Source organism: Aquila chrysaetos, chromosome 8, assembly GCF_900496995.4.
Source record: "Aquila chrysaetos chrysaetos chromosome 8, bAquChr1.4, whole genome shotgun sequence".
Lineage (NCBI taxonomy): Eukaryota > Metazoa > Chordata > Aves > Accipitriformes > Accipitridae > Aquila > Aquila chrysaetos.
Window position 1 is genome coordinate 20,756,759 of NC_044011.1, and position 17,184 is coordinate 20,773,942.

General features: G+C 41.3%; 1 protein-coding gene across 16 annotated transcripts in view; it reads left to right on the forward strand.

Moving 5' to 3' along the window:
- Positions 1–17,184, forward strand: part of NHSL1 (NHS like 1) — a 184,808-nt gene that overhangs the window by 138,523 nt on the left and 29,101 nt on the right. For 10 of the 16 annotated variants that reach the window (XM_030022032.2, XM_030022015.2, XM_030022016.2 and 7 more), the window contains exons 3-4: positions 12,192–12,319; positions 15,235–15,306. In XM_030022032.2, the coding sequence (XP_029877892.1) occupies positions 12,192–12,319; positions 15,235–15,306 (200 nt within the window). The remainder of the gene's footprint in view (positions 1–12,191; positions 12,320–15,234; positions 15,307–17,184) is intronic. The other 6 variants (XM_030022017.2, XM_030022019.2, XM_030022024.2 and 3 more) reach the window with 1 other exon arrangement.

Here is a 17,184-nt window from a genome sequence, read left to right on the forward strand (position 1 = left end):
TACTAGCTATAGTTCAGACCATTGAAACATGTTTGACAGTTTTCCAGTCCTGTTCTTGTTCAGATTATGAGATCTGACGTTGCTGGTACATAGCAATTTGATTGCAGACTACTCCCCCAGTGAATGGAAAAGTAAGTGTAAAACTTAGGTAACAAATAGTAATTCACATGCAGAGCACAACAGTCATTTAAATGACCTGTAAAGATACTGAATGTATAAAATCTTTCGAAATGATTCAAGCAAGGTATTCCTTTCTATCAAGGTGTTTTCACCCATCTAATACTAACCAGATGAAATCCTGGCTAGCTTTTAAGACAATGCAAGGTCAAACCTATTTATTCTGGTACAATTTTAACAGCAGATTTTTGACAGCATAGGTCTAGATAAAAAAAAAAAATCTAGTGGAATAGATAAGAAGCTGTCTGTTGTCTAGAATAAATGTTTAAGCACCACTTAAGGACCAGAAGAGCTATTTTCACTGCTTATTCTTAAACTGGCTTAAGAATAAAAGTTAGGAATAGCTATATTAAAATGTATGATATCTAACCTGTCTTGAAAAATCAAGTACTCTCCTTGGTGATCTCTGCATGCTCTGCATACCTTTACAGGAAGTAGTGTTGTATTTGGAGGACGAAGAGATTTTTTTCATTTATTTTTTGTGCAGTTTATTATTTTGCTTTGTATATTATATATTGAAATGTCCTCTGCTTATCACACTGGGGAAGTGGATGCAGCATGTGATAGTAGATGTTGCATGGGGAGATTTTTTAGATTTTCGTGCCTATAAGCTAGCCTTTTACCCTTTTGAAATCAGGGGGAAATATTGCGCTTTTCCATTATGAAGCTACTTTCAAGTATACATGGTGAGATCTTGCATTCAAATTTGTTCATAACTGAGGTAAAGCTATGTATCCTCCTTTAGGCACACAAGTGCTCAGGTGCCACCTGAAGTTTTAAAAAGCAGTATTGTCCAGTAATCTGAATTAGAAAATGAAGCACCTGGAAGCTGGAAAGTTTGTGGTGCATGGTATATCTGTTCTTGAGAACTGAAGTGGCTTTATGTAACTTATATTAAAATTTAAAGTTGTCATTGACTAAAATCAGTGGCTTGATATGTTTAACCCAGGCTGCGTTACTACATTTTAAATGAAAGCTCTCAGTGGCTTAATCTGAGGGCTAAAGCAGAAAAGCAAATTCAGCTGCACTTCACAGCCAGCGTACCATTGTAATGTGATTTAAATGTTTAGAAAATGATGCAGTTCTTGGGTCGTGGTGATAGATTTTTTTAATGTTTTGTTTGCATTGGATAAAACAGGATCTCCTTTTCTTTGGGGAAGGAGCCAGGACCTTGGAGTGCCTGGTGGAGCAGATGGGGCGACGTGTGCCATCCAAGGTGCCTGTTTCCTTACCCTCAGGGCCAAACTGCTCTAACTGGCCTTTCCTGAGAGCCTATCTTAAGTGGCCTCTTCTACATGTTTTCACAGTCACCTTATGGAAGGTGTTTCCCAGCATACAGACGTTCAGATAGAAACAAATCAATATTGACCCTTGAGGAGTCTTTTGTGACTTTGTGCTCCATGTCACTGTTTCCTCCTAGGGAGTCGTGAAAATAGGAGATGAAGGTGACAGATGAGAAGGAAGAGCTGAGGCTCTGCATGGGGTCAGGGTCCTCAAATCAATCCTCTCCCCTTGCACCGTGTGCTCTGCTTCAAGGCTGAAGGGCTGCTTGACTTACTATTTAGTCTCATGTTGCCAGTATCTACTGAGTGGCTGGACCAGCTCTGAGAGTCTGGTCTGGACAGTAGCAGAGCTATGAATTTAATGTTGTTCAGAGTGGCATTGGTTCATTTAAGGCAGACCGTTATCTATGCTAAAGGGGCAGTGCCACATACTGCAGTGTTTCCTACAGCTTTTTTGGTCCGTGAGGCCAAGAGGTTGAGTGGGTGTTCAACCGGAGTCAAGAGGGTAGCACCATAAAAGAGCCCTCATCCCTAACACAATGCGTTGACAGGTCTGGCTTGTTGCTGTGCAGCATGGTCATGTTTAAAGGACCATAGTCTGAAGAAGTCCGTAAAGTACAGTGGTCTTCAGTTGGAAGCACATATACAGTAGCAGTAGTATATAGCAATGACACAAATATTTGGTAAGAAAACTAAATTGAGACTAATCCTCATTTTGCTAACTGTACTGTAAAATGACAAGCAGTAAGGCATGAAGCGTGAAGACGGGGAGGAGACACAGCACTGTTGTGGCGTTCCTTTGCTTAACTGCTTAGAGCGTGTCATAAGTGTGCCTGTCTACCTGTGCTGGGACAGGTTTGCAGTGTTAGCAGTGTGTTCACAGGTGTAGGTCCAGTGTCCTAAAGGAAAGCCGAAAGTAATCTGGAGCACACTGGCCTCAGATAATCTTGCAAACTATGATGAAGTGAAGGAACAGAAAAAAATTTTTCTATCATGCACCTGAACCCTCTTTGCTTCTGCATTTTTCAAACTATCCTATATTCTCCCTCAAACATGAATATAAGTCAGTTGCAGGGATAGGAGCCAGAGCAGGGCATATGTAGCCAGATTTCCAATGGGCAGTTATCTTCCAGTTCCTGCAATCAGCAGCATACAGCACTTGATTTAAATCAAGAAAAAAGTGGGGGAGGACAAGCTCCACTGTTGTGTGTTGTCACTTGTCCATGAGTTGAGAGACAACAGGCATAAAGGGAAGTGATGAAATAACCGTGTTAATGTTAAAGGACAAACACAGCCAGACTGGAATGATGTCAGGCTGTCAGGCGATAGCCAGCTCCTGAAGGGTCTTGTGGACGCTCTCTCTGCACAGTTTAAGCTGCAGATGAGGGGCAATGTCTTGTCGCACGCTGCTGGTTATTGCCCAGTCTGGCTGTCCTTTCCAGCAGCTAACGAGGTGTCAGATACGTACTGAGGAAGGTGTAGGAGTAAATAGCGGGAACAGTCCATATGCTGACTTTCATACTCCTTTTTAGACTGTAGCTGTGGAGACTTCCTGCACAACTGCCTGTACTTCGTGCCTTCCTCCCCTGCCCCCAGGGTAATTGTGTTGATTCAAGCTATGTACATAATATAGGGCTCGTTGTTCCAATGTCTGCGATGATTCATTTATTATCTCATCTTCAGAAGAGCTGGATTTGGCTGACTGTAGCTTCTGTTTAGCTTTGTTGGCCAAATTCAAGGAATGTATTTAAGCAGCAGTGATTGAAACACTTGATTTGTTTTCCAGAAGACATCTGGTTAGCATTGTCAAATAAAACCGGATTTAAGTAGTTACTCATAAAGCCTCTATTATGTCTTGCTGCAAGACCCTCCAGACAGGTATGTGTTTAGCCTTTGTTTTCTCAGTGCATCTGCCAGATCACTGTTCAGATGAGCAATATTAGGGTCAGCCCTACTAGTCGATAATCCTGCTGAGAAGATTATGGACTTAAAATAATCTTATGTTTCATTAAAGAGCTGCAAAATAGGGTGGAACCACTTTATTAACAATAGATCTGGTTCAGGTTCAGAGAGATGTCAAGATGTGAGCTCCCTACCAACTGGAAACCTTAATGAAGTAAAACACCATTAAAGGCTAGGGGTAGACCATATGTTCCTGAAAGGCCTTGGAGCTGTAAAATCAAAAAATAGAAATCAATTTATTTATTTCAACAGTCAAGTTGGTACCAGAGGTTCTGCCCATGTATCCTGCCCTTTTTACTGTTCCTGAATTAATTCACAGTACATCTGTTGATGGTTTTGGCCAAGTTCCATACTCTAACTGCCCTTTCCAATAAGGAATTTAAAAAAGCGAATATGCAAATGAAACTAAGCAGAATTTGACTGGGAGTCTACACTGCACATGTTTGAAAGCTGCTCTTGTGCTGAAAATTGAGCTACTCGGAAGCACTTAGGTTCCCTATTTTAGGTTTAGTTATATAGTGCAGTGCTGAGTGTAAAAACATACAGGGTGGCTATATGTAGATTGATTGCATGATATACATGATAAGTGAAAGCAGTTCTAGTGAAAGGGTTAAAAGAAGGTGAACATTTCTTTCAAAATAATACTAAAGATACTATTTTTTTTCCTAAACCAGATTAATGTGTTTTCTGAATGTTTTCTAATACAAGTCAGAATCAGTAGGAAGATTTAACTGAAAGATTATCGAACCTCACCCCATTTCAGATCTGTGCCTTTAGTGGAGAGAAGAAATTGAACTGTTACTGTCTGTGGTGTAGTATCAGTGCTAGGTAAAGCAACTTCCATCACAAGGAATATCAGACTTTTGGTTGTTTCCCTTCTTGCTTTTCTTCCTCCTTCCTCTCCTAGAATGGGGTGTTACACATGGTTGTTTGCAGCACTTTAGCTTTGAATTTAAGTGTCCTAGGAGAAAAAAACAATAAAAATGCTCTTCATATTTTTATATTAGCTGTGTTCGGTTGTCTAAGAAACAACAAATATCCATAAAAATGCCAGAGAAAAAGCAGGGAGAATGATTTTAATGCCAGCATCAAGCACGCAAAAGGAAGCAAATAAACTGTTAAACTTAAGACATCTTGTCAGCACTAAACGTAGTCGTATAACACACTTGCAGAAATTTAAATTAGCTCAAGACAAACGGTGATAATTATTTTGAGCACTCCCCAGTGACAGCTTGTTAACAAATATAATTTGTAATGGCTGTTGCATTTTGGTGCCATTAAAAAGGTTTTCTGTATGGCTAAATCATGCAGATTACCTGGGGAATTAAGGGTGGGATTAAATGTATTTGTTTTTTAAAAGCTGCAAGAAAAGAAAGAAAGGAGCGATCAACGTGTTTGCATTGATTTAACCCTGTTGAAGGTATTTTCACATTGCAGAGCTCCTTTCACTCTGGATCCTTCTTAAAGACTTGCATCTGATTTGGACCCTTGAAAATAAGTCTAACTGCATACTTGATATACTTTAATGTTGCACTTTTCATGCCCCATCCTTGTGCTAGTACAAGCATCTGTACAGCTGAGCCCTGAAGCAGCTTGGAGAAGCCAATCTGGAAGGATGGGCTTCCCAGCCTGGCTGGGCGTCCCATTACAACGTCAGGACACTCTTCCCAACAAGGCAGTGAGCACTTGTGCGTTGGAGAGAATAGACCTAACATAAATACATTTGGTTGCTTTCAGTAAGATTTCTCTGAAGTATCCATTCAACAGACTGCTCCGTTGCAGAGTCCAACAGCCCTCTGTCAGGGTTACCTTCATCCCGTGGAGCCCAAGACATTTTTGTTTCTGGGAAACTCCACACAGCATCTGATATTAAAAGCTATCTGTGTGGCTGGGCTTGGATGCTAATTCAGAGAGGGAACACATAAGTCTTAAAATTTAAGTCTAGTAGACCTTTCTCATTACTCATCAGATAAGAAGGCCTTGCAGTAAACAATTAAGTTTTGCCAGTGGGTTAAAAACTTGCCACTTCATATGGCACTTGCTTGTGGAAGAAGCCTGTTGGGTACCAGTGTTCACTGTCTCCAGGCTTGTCTTATGCTTTTCTATATGTACTGATAAAAATAAAGATCTAGAAATAGCGACATAAAATTGCATTTGGGGGGAAGAGAGAGGAATAATAGGCAAGATAGCTGGATTGGCAAAGGCTGGTATTAGCCAAAGCATCTAGACTGAGCTGTTGAGCAGAACTTTTTTCAGCTGGGTTGCCACGGTACTACATCTGTTGCAATTCCTGACCCATTAAAATAGGAGTCTGAATAAAACAGCACACTGGATATATCACAGCTGAAGTTCATGAACTTGCTTTGCAGTCAGCATTGGTTACAGTTCAGTTGTTACACAAGTGCATCATTGCTGTGGCTTTACAACATATTTTAAAGCTTTGATATAGAAGCACTCCCTGTGATAGTCAAGTTCTGCAGATGATACGGGGATTTATACATTTAAGGGAAATGGGCTTTGATCCAAGCTGAATGAATTTTTGGGAGGAATATAAAGTGGTAGAGGCAAGCTGTCTGCCTCGTATTTAGATCCAGGGACAAAAATAGATGCTGCATTGGAATTAAATTGAGCTGCTTTTTTTAAAATCATATTTAGCATTAGATATTTGTCGAAAACAAGATTGCCTTTGTACAGCTCTGCTTTTATATTAGCCTGTTTCATCGACACGAAGAGAGCTGTGCATTCTTATCCCCAGTTTACAAATGAGGGACTCATAAAGAGGCACAGAGCGAAAGGCAGTAATTTTAGTTAGCTTTACTAACCAAAGAGACCTTTGAACTAGGGCGTCTGTTTTAATTACAGTCTCAGGCATAATCATTCTCAACAAGCTCTTTATCTTGAAAAGTTACCTCCCTGAAATTCCCCAGTTAACTGTGTAGTCCAGAGTTACCTTGGTCTTATCCACGTCTTACTACATCTCTGCAAGTAGACAGAGAGTCAGCTGTGCCCTTGAAGAGGTCCCAGTTTGGTAGGTGTGCTCAGAGCATGTCTTGGTACACACCGGTGCGACCAGTCCCACACAAAATCTACCTGTGGCTGTTACATTTCAGGTGGCAACCTTTTTGCATAGCATTTAGAGCACACTGTTAGGAATTTGGAGATTTAGCCTATGCTCATCTCATCCTTAAAGAATTTAAATTCGTATCTACATGAAAAATACTTTCTTAACTTGCAGTACTGTATTTTAAGCAACTGTTGGATAAAAAGCACATAATCCTCAGAAGCAGAGATGTTGAAATCCCTGTTACCTTCTGCCCCTCACGAGCGGGATGCCCGCAGCATTGGACCCAGCTTTGGTCGTTACTTGTGTGGTGAGGACGAGAGTTAAGGCACCTCAGGTTCTTCCTTAGTTGACTTACCCTGAGGTGCCTCGCTGTATACCTGCGTGCTGCAGGCAGAGTGTAGATACCTGCTTGGACTCTGCATTTAGGAGGCACACACGTGAAATTTAGGTTGTGTTGTCTCTGTCTGTAAATGTTCTTGACTGGATCTAACCTGAAGTGATTCGCTCAGATGCAGCAATGCCGGATGGGGAATCCAGGTCTTCTGACACCTACACCTGTCTGTCGCCAACCCACAAAGTCTTAGTTGTCTCAGCCTAACTGGAAAAACAAATTCATAATATGCATGAAGTAAATTAAAATGATAGGCAGTTATTTTTCAGCATTGAAATGTAAGGTTCTTCTAAAATAAAAAGCAGTGATACAGTATATATTGCAATTGTTAAAGTGCAATATGACCTACAAAGTAATGGGTCGTTTTTAAAAGTTCACTTTTACCAGATGAATGTGTATTGTACTACAGTCTGTCTGGTTTTAGGTGAAATTTTGAAAAGCTACTTGTAAGATAGTGTTTGTAGTTGTGACTTAGGGAGGAATGTGGTTTGTGGGTATTTACAGAGGAAGGACTTGGCTACAATGTTTGAAGATTAAAAAAAAAAAAAAGATTTCAGACCTCAGGGAGCAGAGCAGTTTTCCAGTGATATGTGCAGTGAATGGATAAATGTGTTTTAATATACTAGTCAGCAGATTTATTTCTGTAGTTGACAGTTTAGCTGACTCTTGCAGTTATAGCCTCTCTCTAGTACAAAAAAAAAAAAAAAAAAAAAAGAAAAAAAAAAGAAAAAATCCCACTCTATAAAATACAAGTTACAACATGAAAGGTTCTGCCAAGAAGTCACCGTGACTTTAGCTGAGATAATTTTTCAAGCATGCAGATGCAGCTGTCAGCTCGTCGCTTGTCCCTTCTTGCTGACGGGGAGACAACAGGGGATGGCGCAAAGGCAAGCGAAGCGTGTGCTGGTCTTTCCCCTTTCTCTCTCTGCACCGGGGGTTTCTGTCTCGGTGGCTTTGGGCAGCTCTGCTCCTCTGGGAACCTGCTGCTGGTCTGACTGGCATTCTCTCTTTGGGTTTTAGCAATTGGTCTCGAGTTCCAGGTGCTGTTCTTGGAAACGAGGCAAATTCAGGTGTTTCTGGGACACTATCTTTCAGTCTTTCATTGCTTGACCCATCCAGGAGGATGGCTAGTTATGCTAAGCAAGTCGGAGCTATTCAGATGTCTGAATAACCTTGATGCTGAGTTTCTAAGTTTATACCTGTGAATATTGTGGTAGTTTAATTCTTTAACCAGTGTCTTTACTGGTTACTAATAACTACTTAGAAACACAGAAAAGTGGATTTTTTTTTTATATTAAACTCTTTAATACATGCTTGTGAGAGTATGTCTGAGTGTGTACCTGTGGATGTAGGTGGCTACAGAGCTTAAGGCCTGATCCTGCAACAGTCACGTGTGCAGTGTTTACTTATATGAGTAATCTCATTAGGGCTAATTTAGGGAGTGATGGTTACGAGTTCAGGCCTGAGGTGTGGAGGACTGGTCCAGGGTGGTGGCAGAAAGCTGTGCCTCTGGGCTGCCGCTGGGGCTGCACCTTGGGGAGATGGCCCAGGCTCGGATGGGATCCAGCCCTGAAAACCAGCACCCTGGAGCCTTTCTCCCTGCTGCCAGGTCAATACGGGGTGGCCCGACCCTGGCAGGCAGAAGAACAGTTTTAGGAAGAACCTCATGAAATGTGGCACCTAGTCTTATACAGTTCATTTACGATTAAAAAAAAATATAAATTCATGGAAAACTTCTGAAAAACAATCGTGAATCCATCTCCCCCGACCAGTTCTGCTGCTGGCAAGGCAATGCGTTTTCCTTCATATAAACTTGAAGATACTGTGACTAGTTTTAGTGGTAGGAAGCTCAGCAGGTATGAAATGTTACTCAAGTTGGTTAAAGGAGAGGAAAAGAGCCAACTCGTCCTGTCCCCTCCCAGCAAACCCAGCCCTTCTTCCATCGCAGAGCAGTGCAGTGTGTAGGTCTGACTAAGCAGACAAGGTAAACATTAATCCTGGTTTTCCATGGTAATACCATGTCAGACGAATTACTGAGGTATCAGTGCTGTGCCTTCTGTTCACTCTGGTGATTTGTGGCTCAAATTACCATGTAAGAATACTGTTTCAAGTTGTTGGAAAAGCAGTAAATCGCCTCTGCGTGTGAGACTTGCTGCTGTGTGTTATTGGCTCAGGGTCAGATGCAATTCCATGTGAGTTTCTCGTATTAAATGGAGAGGAGGTCTGGGCTGAGAGGCCTTGGAAGTATTTTCATATGCATGGCCTGACTGCCTGTCACAGAGGCCATATGATTTTACATGGAGAGGTTGAGTTATTCACAGCAGCGCTGAATTCAGTGCCTGTGACTCAAAACTCTGGTGCAGAATCGTAGTCAGCTGAGCTGAGCCCTCGCTCTCAGCGTGGTGCTGCTGGTGCTCGCCTGTTCCCCCACGTACTCAGCGGGAGGGAAGAGAGCTTTCCTAGAGCAGCTTTCCTACTTAATCTTTCCTAGAGCAAGTATTTCTAGCTTCTTCGTCGGTATTTTTTACATAAATAAAAACCTTTTATCTGAAAAACACAAACATGATTGCTTACAGAAGACCATGCGTACCTTTAATAATAGTGATGAGGTTGCGGGGGTTGCCTCCAGCTAGAACAGTTTTTAAACAGAAGTTGCCACCCTTGGTCTGGCAGTGACAGTAGCTTCAGTTAGATGCAGTGATTGACCTTGTGTTGCACTTGTGGGCTGTTGCAGTGTGAAGTAAAAGGTATCTGCCTAAAACCTCTGCTGAGGTTTGTTGGCCTCGGGTGCCATCCGCGGTGTGTGTTTCCTGCTGTGCTGCAAAATGTACCATGACAGTGCGTAAATAGAAAAGCTGTTCTTAGGGACAAATCACCTTTTCGTTGGTGTGGTTCACCTGGCAGTTTGTAGCAATTCTCTTGGCTTCTTCAGCAACGTTGCTGCAATAGCTTCTGATGTTACAGGGATCTCGTGTTGTGGACAAATGGCAGTTGTGAGCTTGATAAAATGCCAGTTTTTTATTGTCAGTCCACTTGAACTCGCGGTGGACTTGAGACCTTCGGTGTTGGCTTCCTTAAGTTTTTGGAGCTCTTCTGGGCTTCATGAAGTGCACTATTCATCATCTTCATCTCCTTCATTAGGAGAATAAATAAGGTCAAGCAATTAATATCAGAGCGTGTGTCTATCATGCTCTAGAAGAGCCCATCGCCCTTGGGGTGTGCCACGATGCCTGGTGTTGGAGAGTCTCAGGCGTGGCCAGCCAGGACCCTGGGCCTTACCCCAAGAATGGGAGGAAAAAATAACTGCATTCTTACATACCCCTGAAGTTGTATTCATGTTTGTTTGTGGTGATTAGCGGCTGATCTGAAGGTAAAACTTGCGGTGTCTAAGTTGACAACTTAGCATGTTAACCCACGGTACAAGTTGACGCAAGTCTTTGGACTGTCTTGTTCTGCCGCAGCCCACTTATCCCTGTTGATTTGTAGCTCAGACAGACAAACAGCCAGCCCATCAGGGTGCTCACATTTGTGAGTGTTATGTGCTGGATCTGGCTGGATCCAGTGCCAGATTGGGAAGGGCGGTGGAGGAATTTGTTTTACTGCGGTTGCTGGCAGTCATTTTTCACCCCCTCCTGAAGTACAGCAGCTGTTTGCCAGATGCATGCAGTGTCGGCATGCTCGCATGTGCGAAACAGGTAAACCCTCTGCTCCTGAGATGTAGCAATTGATCTGGATCTCAAAACCCACCACCACCGTCCTTGGTCCTCGAATTGAGAGAGAACTAACAGGTTCATGCCATACTGCTGTTTTTGACCCCGTACGGAAACACGTGATAGACGAGGACATACATTTGACTCTGATGGAAATGGCTAGTTGTCAAACTGTAAGCTTGCCTTCTTGATGTGCATGTGCAGATACAGGGGAGTCCGTACTGATTAAATCCTCATAGAGCTGTGGTTGTTCAAGGTCACTTAACCCATCGGCACAGAGTCCTTCAGACCTCAGTCTCAGAAGCAGCTGAGGATAACAGGGGAAATGTATGCTGGAGCTGCAAATTCTAACTTCACTTAATCATTTGCCAGGCAAAAGCCTCTCTAAAACCTTGCCCTCAATATAAACATTGCATGTTTTCCATTTTAAGGGGTATTCAAAAGATCAAGATAGGGAGACAGATGATACAGTCACAGAAAGTCTTTCTCCAGCAAGTGATGATAAAAGCACTTTGTGTCATGATAATGCCTGTGTATTGTGCAGAAATTTCAGTTCCTTAGACAGAAATGTACCAAATACTTAATTTTCTTTTTGCTTTCCTCATCTTTCAACAGATTGAGATATCTGTCTCTGGAAATGTAAAGCTAACAGTTTGACTGGGCTGATGAGTTTGGTTGCCGCATTTGAACATTAAATTTTTCCTTATGCTCTGGCGTCTGCTATTCTTTAGCACAATCACACTGAATATCAATTAGGAGGCGGGAAGATGATTGTGGAAAACTTGGGTGAGAGGGATGAGATGCTGACTGGGATTTTGGCTGTTTTGAGTGGGGATGCATGTTTGTTCTGAATTCTTTTGGAACTTTGAAACTTCTTCAGTATTAAACTACATGTGCTCTGCAGTGATGTGAGATTTTGAGATCCCTGTGATTTGCATTCTTCTCTCCAAAATCAGAATAAATGGTCTCTTCCACGGGCAGGAAGACAAGACAAGTGGTCAGTGCCAAAGTTATTTAGCAGATGGTGCTTGAGTAGTGAGCAACATCATCATTGCAAGTGTAAGGCACATAATGGATGTCTACCGGCCTGGCAAATGAGACCCCCGGTGTTACTCACACGCTTCCGTCTCCCATCCTGCAAGATGCTGCCATCTGTCAAGACACGGAGCCAGGCCTCACTTAAATAAATAAATAAATAAATAAATAAATCCATTTCCCCTTTCTTTCCAAAGCTGTAGCCATCTCCTGGGTTAAATAAAAGCCATGTATATATATGCTGTGTGGGCTTATGTATATGATATATGTGAGGGAGGGGGAAATACAGATGCAAATATGAGAAATGCACCTTGGGGTTCTGTTACTTGGGACAGGCAATGCTAATGCATGGTGTCCTGGTTTCAGCTGGGATAGAGTTAATTGTCTTCCGAGTGAGTGAGTGAGCGAGCGGCTGCGTGGTGCTTAGTTGCTGGCTGGGGTTAAACCACGACACATGGTAAACGTTTTCAGAAAATATTCACTACTTTTGTAAGTGCCATTGTACACCGAGTGTAAACAGTAATGGCTCTTGTCATGAATTAATCTCCTCTTTCTCTGTCTTTTGGCAGAGTGTGACAAGCTGCGTCGGGATGGCTACCGGAGCTCACAGTACTACTCTCAGGGCCCTACCTTCTCCTCGTCCTCCAGCGCAATCTGTGGAAGTTACCAGGATGATTATGAAGAAATTGAACAAAAGGTAATGGTGCAGGGGCAAAGTGTTGGAAAGAATACATGCCTAGTGCAGTTTAATTGTCTGCCTTAACATTGTTCAAATAAGGTAGGATTTTTAGAACATCGTAAAGATGCATATTCCTTTGAATGACAGTGATATTAGGTCGTTTGAGTTCTGTAGTCTCTTAAAAATCCCAGTTCTACCCATGCGTTTATATAAAGTTGCCACTGGCAAAATAAAGGTGTGAAAGCCAGAAGGAGTTTGGTAATGTTCTGGAGGGAAAACCCGAGCAAGGGTGGCTGTTTTGAATCTGTTAAGTGTTGACACTCAAGTAGCAGGAAGAGCTATTAGCCAGCCATCAGTGTACTCGAACTGTAACAGCAACATGTACACACTTTGAATTGCTAATACAGGCAGTTATGCTGTTTCATTAGGTAGAGGCTTTGTCCTAATGCGTCACAACTGTTTGCATAAAGGCATCCAGAAGAATGAAAGATTGCCCACTGAGTTAGGTTTATCAGCTTTCTTTTCAGTTTGCTTCATAGTTTTCATGTTTATATGCCCACATCTCAACTCCGTGTATGCTTAGCTTAGAATCTAGAAATTAATTAAACAAATAAAGAGAAGGGACAGTTGAGCAAAAATCCTAAGAAAGTTTTCAAGACATATTGTTATATATACATTAATATATATACGCTTCAATTACAGAACTAGTAAGTTGCATTAGTGTTCCAAAGAAGAAAAGAAATTTTTCTCCTCTGTCGTTATCTTACCCTGTGTTGCCTGTGGGCTCTGAAAGAGAAGCTAACTTTGGTGCTGGGGGAAAGGACCTCACTGCTGGGGTGGACAGCAAGATGAACTGGAGCCTGGCTGTCCAAACCCACAATGCTGGAGCTCCTGGGATTTTCTAGATAGATAATTCCAGAATACTTTGCCACAAACTGTTGCTCAGAGAGTGAGAGGATATCCTTGATTGTAATGCAGTTTAATTTCTTTGAATCCTTGCTAAACCATATGTGCCTCTGTAGCATGGACACTAAATAACTCTGTCTCTATACAAAGTGTGCAGATCCTGAGAACTCACTTTAAAGGGTACAGTGTTTTCAGTTCTGTCCTCCATGGTTCTTAATCACATAATGAAAGGTGTCATGGAATACGGACAGTCTCTCATCCAGGTGGCAATTGCATTATATCTGTGTATTGGCAGGGAATGTTAGAGCATCTTGTTTAGCTGTGTGTGGTATGTAGTGGCAGTGAGCAGAGAATGTAAAGCACATTCATACTGTGGAATGCATTATAACGATAATTTGAAAAACCTCACTGAAATCAGTGGAATTATGATTTCCACTGGGGAAAGTATTAACCCATTGTTCTTTGGCATTAATGTACTTCATATATATGCATACATATATGTTATCAACTAGTCTTAGCCAGTGCTGTGCAGCATATGACCATCTGCACATGTAAAACTAATGTAACATTTAAAAAATATAAAAACAATTCAAATGAGAGCATATAAGCATGGGTGAGGCCTCTTGGAGACTAAGAGTGGTCATCCTTATCATGGTTAAGGTTTTTCTGGAGTGTTAACATAATGTGTTACAATTTCTGTGCATTCTGAAAAAAATTAATGCAACTAATTATGCTTCAAGGATAGGATAGCACTTCCATTTCAAATCGAATAGTTTTCTTTAAATATTTTTAGCTGAAAGGATGATTCAGAGCTGTGGAGAAAGGTGGTTGCCAAACTGACAGTCTTGGATGTTACTGATTATATCAGAACCTTAACCTTAACCCTGCAGCTCTTATTTGCAGCTCAGAGAGGCATTAATCCCTTGTAAAAGGTAGCATGATTCTCCCTTCATATTGTACAACTGAGTGTTTAGTGGTGTCCTTTGACCAGTATCTTTGTTTAATCAGCTTTTTTTGTAATGGCCTAAAATGTTACTCTTTTTTTTAAATGAACGCTTACCACAACAGATCTCTGAACTTGAATTATAATCCCACTGGTAAAGTGCCAAGTAATTTTAATAAGTCTTACGCCCTGAGCGAGTCATATTTCAGCTGTCAGAAGAGTTCTTCAGCAGCAGTGTGGAACTGGGGTCACCAAAATCCCGTGATTCAAAATGTGAACTCCTCACCACTAGATGAAAGCTTTGTAGCTTTGTTGTCTATTCAAAGCAAAAAAGCCAACATTTAAATTCTGTACATCCAGTACTTAATAGTTGAAATTCGAGAACAGCAGAATAATGGTGGATGGATGAATAGCTATTTACTGTTGGGAAATTTGCTTCTAAGTTGACATAATTGCCACCTTGCAGAAAACCTATGTTTTGCTGCATGGTGATTTCACAAAGGAAACCATTTTTCCCTACTTGTTTCGATCTGGTTTTAAAAAAGATGTAGCCAGATATTCTGCTTGGCTGTCTTCATTGGAGCCATAATGTGAAACCATGGCCAGGTGATGCGAGAGGAGACCTTGATCCACAAACATTCTCATGTTTTGTGATATAAAATGAAGTTCTTGGAACTGCCCTTTTACTCCTAGGTTGATTCTTACCAGTTATGTTAATGGAGCACAGACCAAGCTCCACTGCAGTGTATTTCTGCTGATCCTAATTGAGTTTGTTGGAGATTAAACTGGTTTATCTGGATTTTACATCTCAGTGCTGTGACCAGTGTCCTTCTTTCTCATCTCTTACATACCACTGTTGGTGATGCAACTTGGGAGCTATTCCTGTCCTTCAGTATTGGTCTGTTTTCTGAGTGTCAAAGATATATTGAGATGTCACTTTGAAACTCTGGTTCCCCTTATGTTCTGAAATTGATACATTGTGTATATTAAATGTATTTGTCTTCTGTGTGTGTGTTTTTCTCATTCTTTTTTCTTTCCCTTTTTATCACTCATTCTCTGCGTTTCTTTTTGTCTTGCTCAACAGTCTAGTCTGTTAGACTGCATCTCTCAGTCTTGCGTTAGCGCCTGCTGTAACTTGGTTCCCTGGAGCAAAAAGGTACCTTGCCCACGAGTGGGACCATCCAGCTGCCATATCTGCAGCTTGATGTTACTTGTAGCATTTAGTATATATGCAGTCTTATTCTGCTCTTCAGTTGTTACCTGCTTCTGTTTTCTGTTAAAAAAAAAAAAAAAATTCAAAAATCAACTGCTCAACAGAAGAATGCCATACCAGGTTTGTTTCCTCTATTTGTCCTCATTACTCCTTCTTGTCTACAGTCAAATATCCTCTGTTTACTTGGTTCACTGAAATTTTTAAATTCCTTTTTGTCTATTAACAGTTGCCTCCTTTGAAACCCCTCCCCCAATGAACACTGTGTTTTATTTAAATGGCTGCTTCATTGGTTTTTAATTAGCCGAGGAAAACCTTTACTAATTTGGAGTAATGTTTTTTTCTTAAATGATGAATGTGAGCTACAGAGAGTAGTTGCTCCCAGGCATGCAGTATATCATGTCTTTATTCCATCTATGAAAATGTTTGTATGTCAAAAACTCATGGTATTTTTCCCCAGGTCCTGTCATTTAGCTTATGTACTTTGCCTTGATACAGTCTGTTAAGCCTCGGGTGCAAAAACACTTATTTTGCTTATTCATGGGGAAAAAAAGAGTATATTTTTGCCACTGTACTCAGCCAAACTGTTAGTTGTCTTCAATATCTGCAGGACTGTTTAGTATCTTAAGTGAAAACAAATGCATTAATTGTATTGGCTTGAGGGACTTGAGGAGGTCTAATTCAAAATTTTGCTTGGTGTTAAGAGAGGCTAAAGCAGTTGTGCCCTCCAGTTTGGAGGTGAGAATGCCTGGGAGCCCTGAGGCAAGAGCTGGAGGTACTTGCAGGCGCTGGTGCCCTCAGCTGGCCTCCCTGCCCGTCTGCTGCCATGGCATGGGGATGCTCTAGTAATCAGCACATGTACGTTTTGCTGCTTCACATATTTTTGAAAATACTGCTCAGTTTGCTGAGTTGAAGCAGCAATACAAAGCATAAAGCGCGAAAGCATAAGGAAGTGAGCGCAGAAACAAACTAAAGAGAGTAATTCTTCACTCACCACATACACTGTGCAAGTGCTGCAGGAATTGTGGATGCTGAAAGTTTACATGGGTTCAGAAGGCAACTGGGTAAATTCTTGGTGGGGGGAGGACTCCATCCAATGCTGAGAGAATATTCAGGGGAAGGTATCCACTGTATGCATCCTCTGATTTAATTTCACCTGTATATCATTGATTGGCTATTATCGTAGGTAGGCTTTTAGAGCTCTGCACTGATGCAGTACAGCTCTTCTGATGTTTTTAATCCCATTTGCAACAGAGTAGAGGAAGAAGAAAGGAACGTTTATGCAATGCTGGTTAAGGTGATAACTTGCTTGATGGTCAGTAATTTCTGCTGACAAAAAAAAAAGTCTCTTTACTGAGACAGTGAAGGTTATGAAGTGAAGGATTTAGTAGGATAGCAAAGTTGGCTAGTGCAGCTGAAGATCTGTGTGTAGAAGTAATAAATGGGAATATTCTATGAAAATCGGGGGAACTAGACAGGGGACCTTGGTCTGGAGGACATCAAATAGAGCAAGACATGACTAATTAAACTTAAGTGTAAATTCATGTAAATTTATAATGTGGCAGTGTTCCGTTACACAGTGTGAAACCCCATAGGTTGAAGCAGGCACATGGTTACATTCTCAATTGACCAAGAAAGATTAATGTAAAGATTTGGGGCTTGGGATTTTTTTTTTCTTTGTTATTGTTTGTCTTGATCCCTTTGCATTGGGTAAAAGGGCACTTGAAGCCATCAAACCTAGTAAAAGGTTGAAGAAGAAATAGGATGTTGGCAAATAGTAATAGACAGCTGGATTGGTATGGCTGCTGTCCACAGCACTGATTT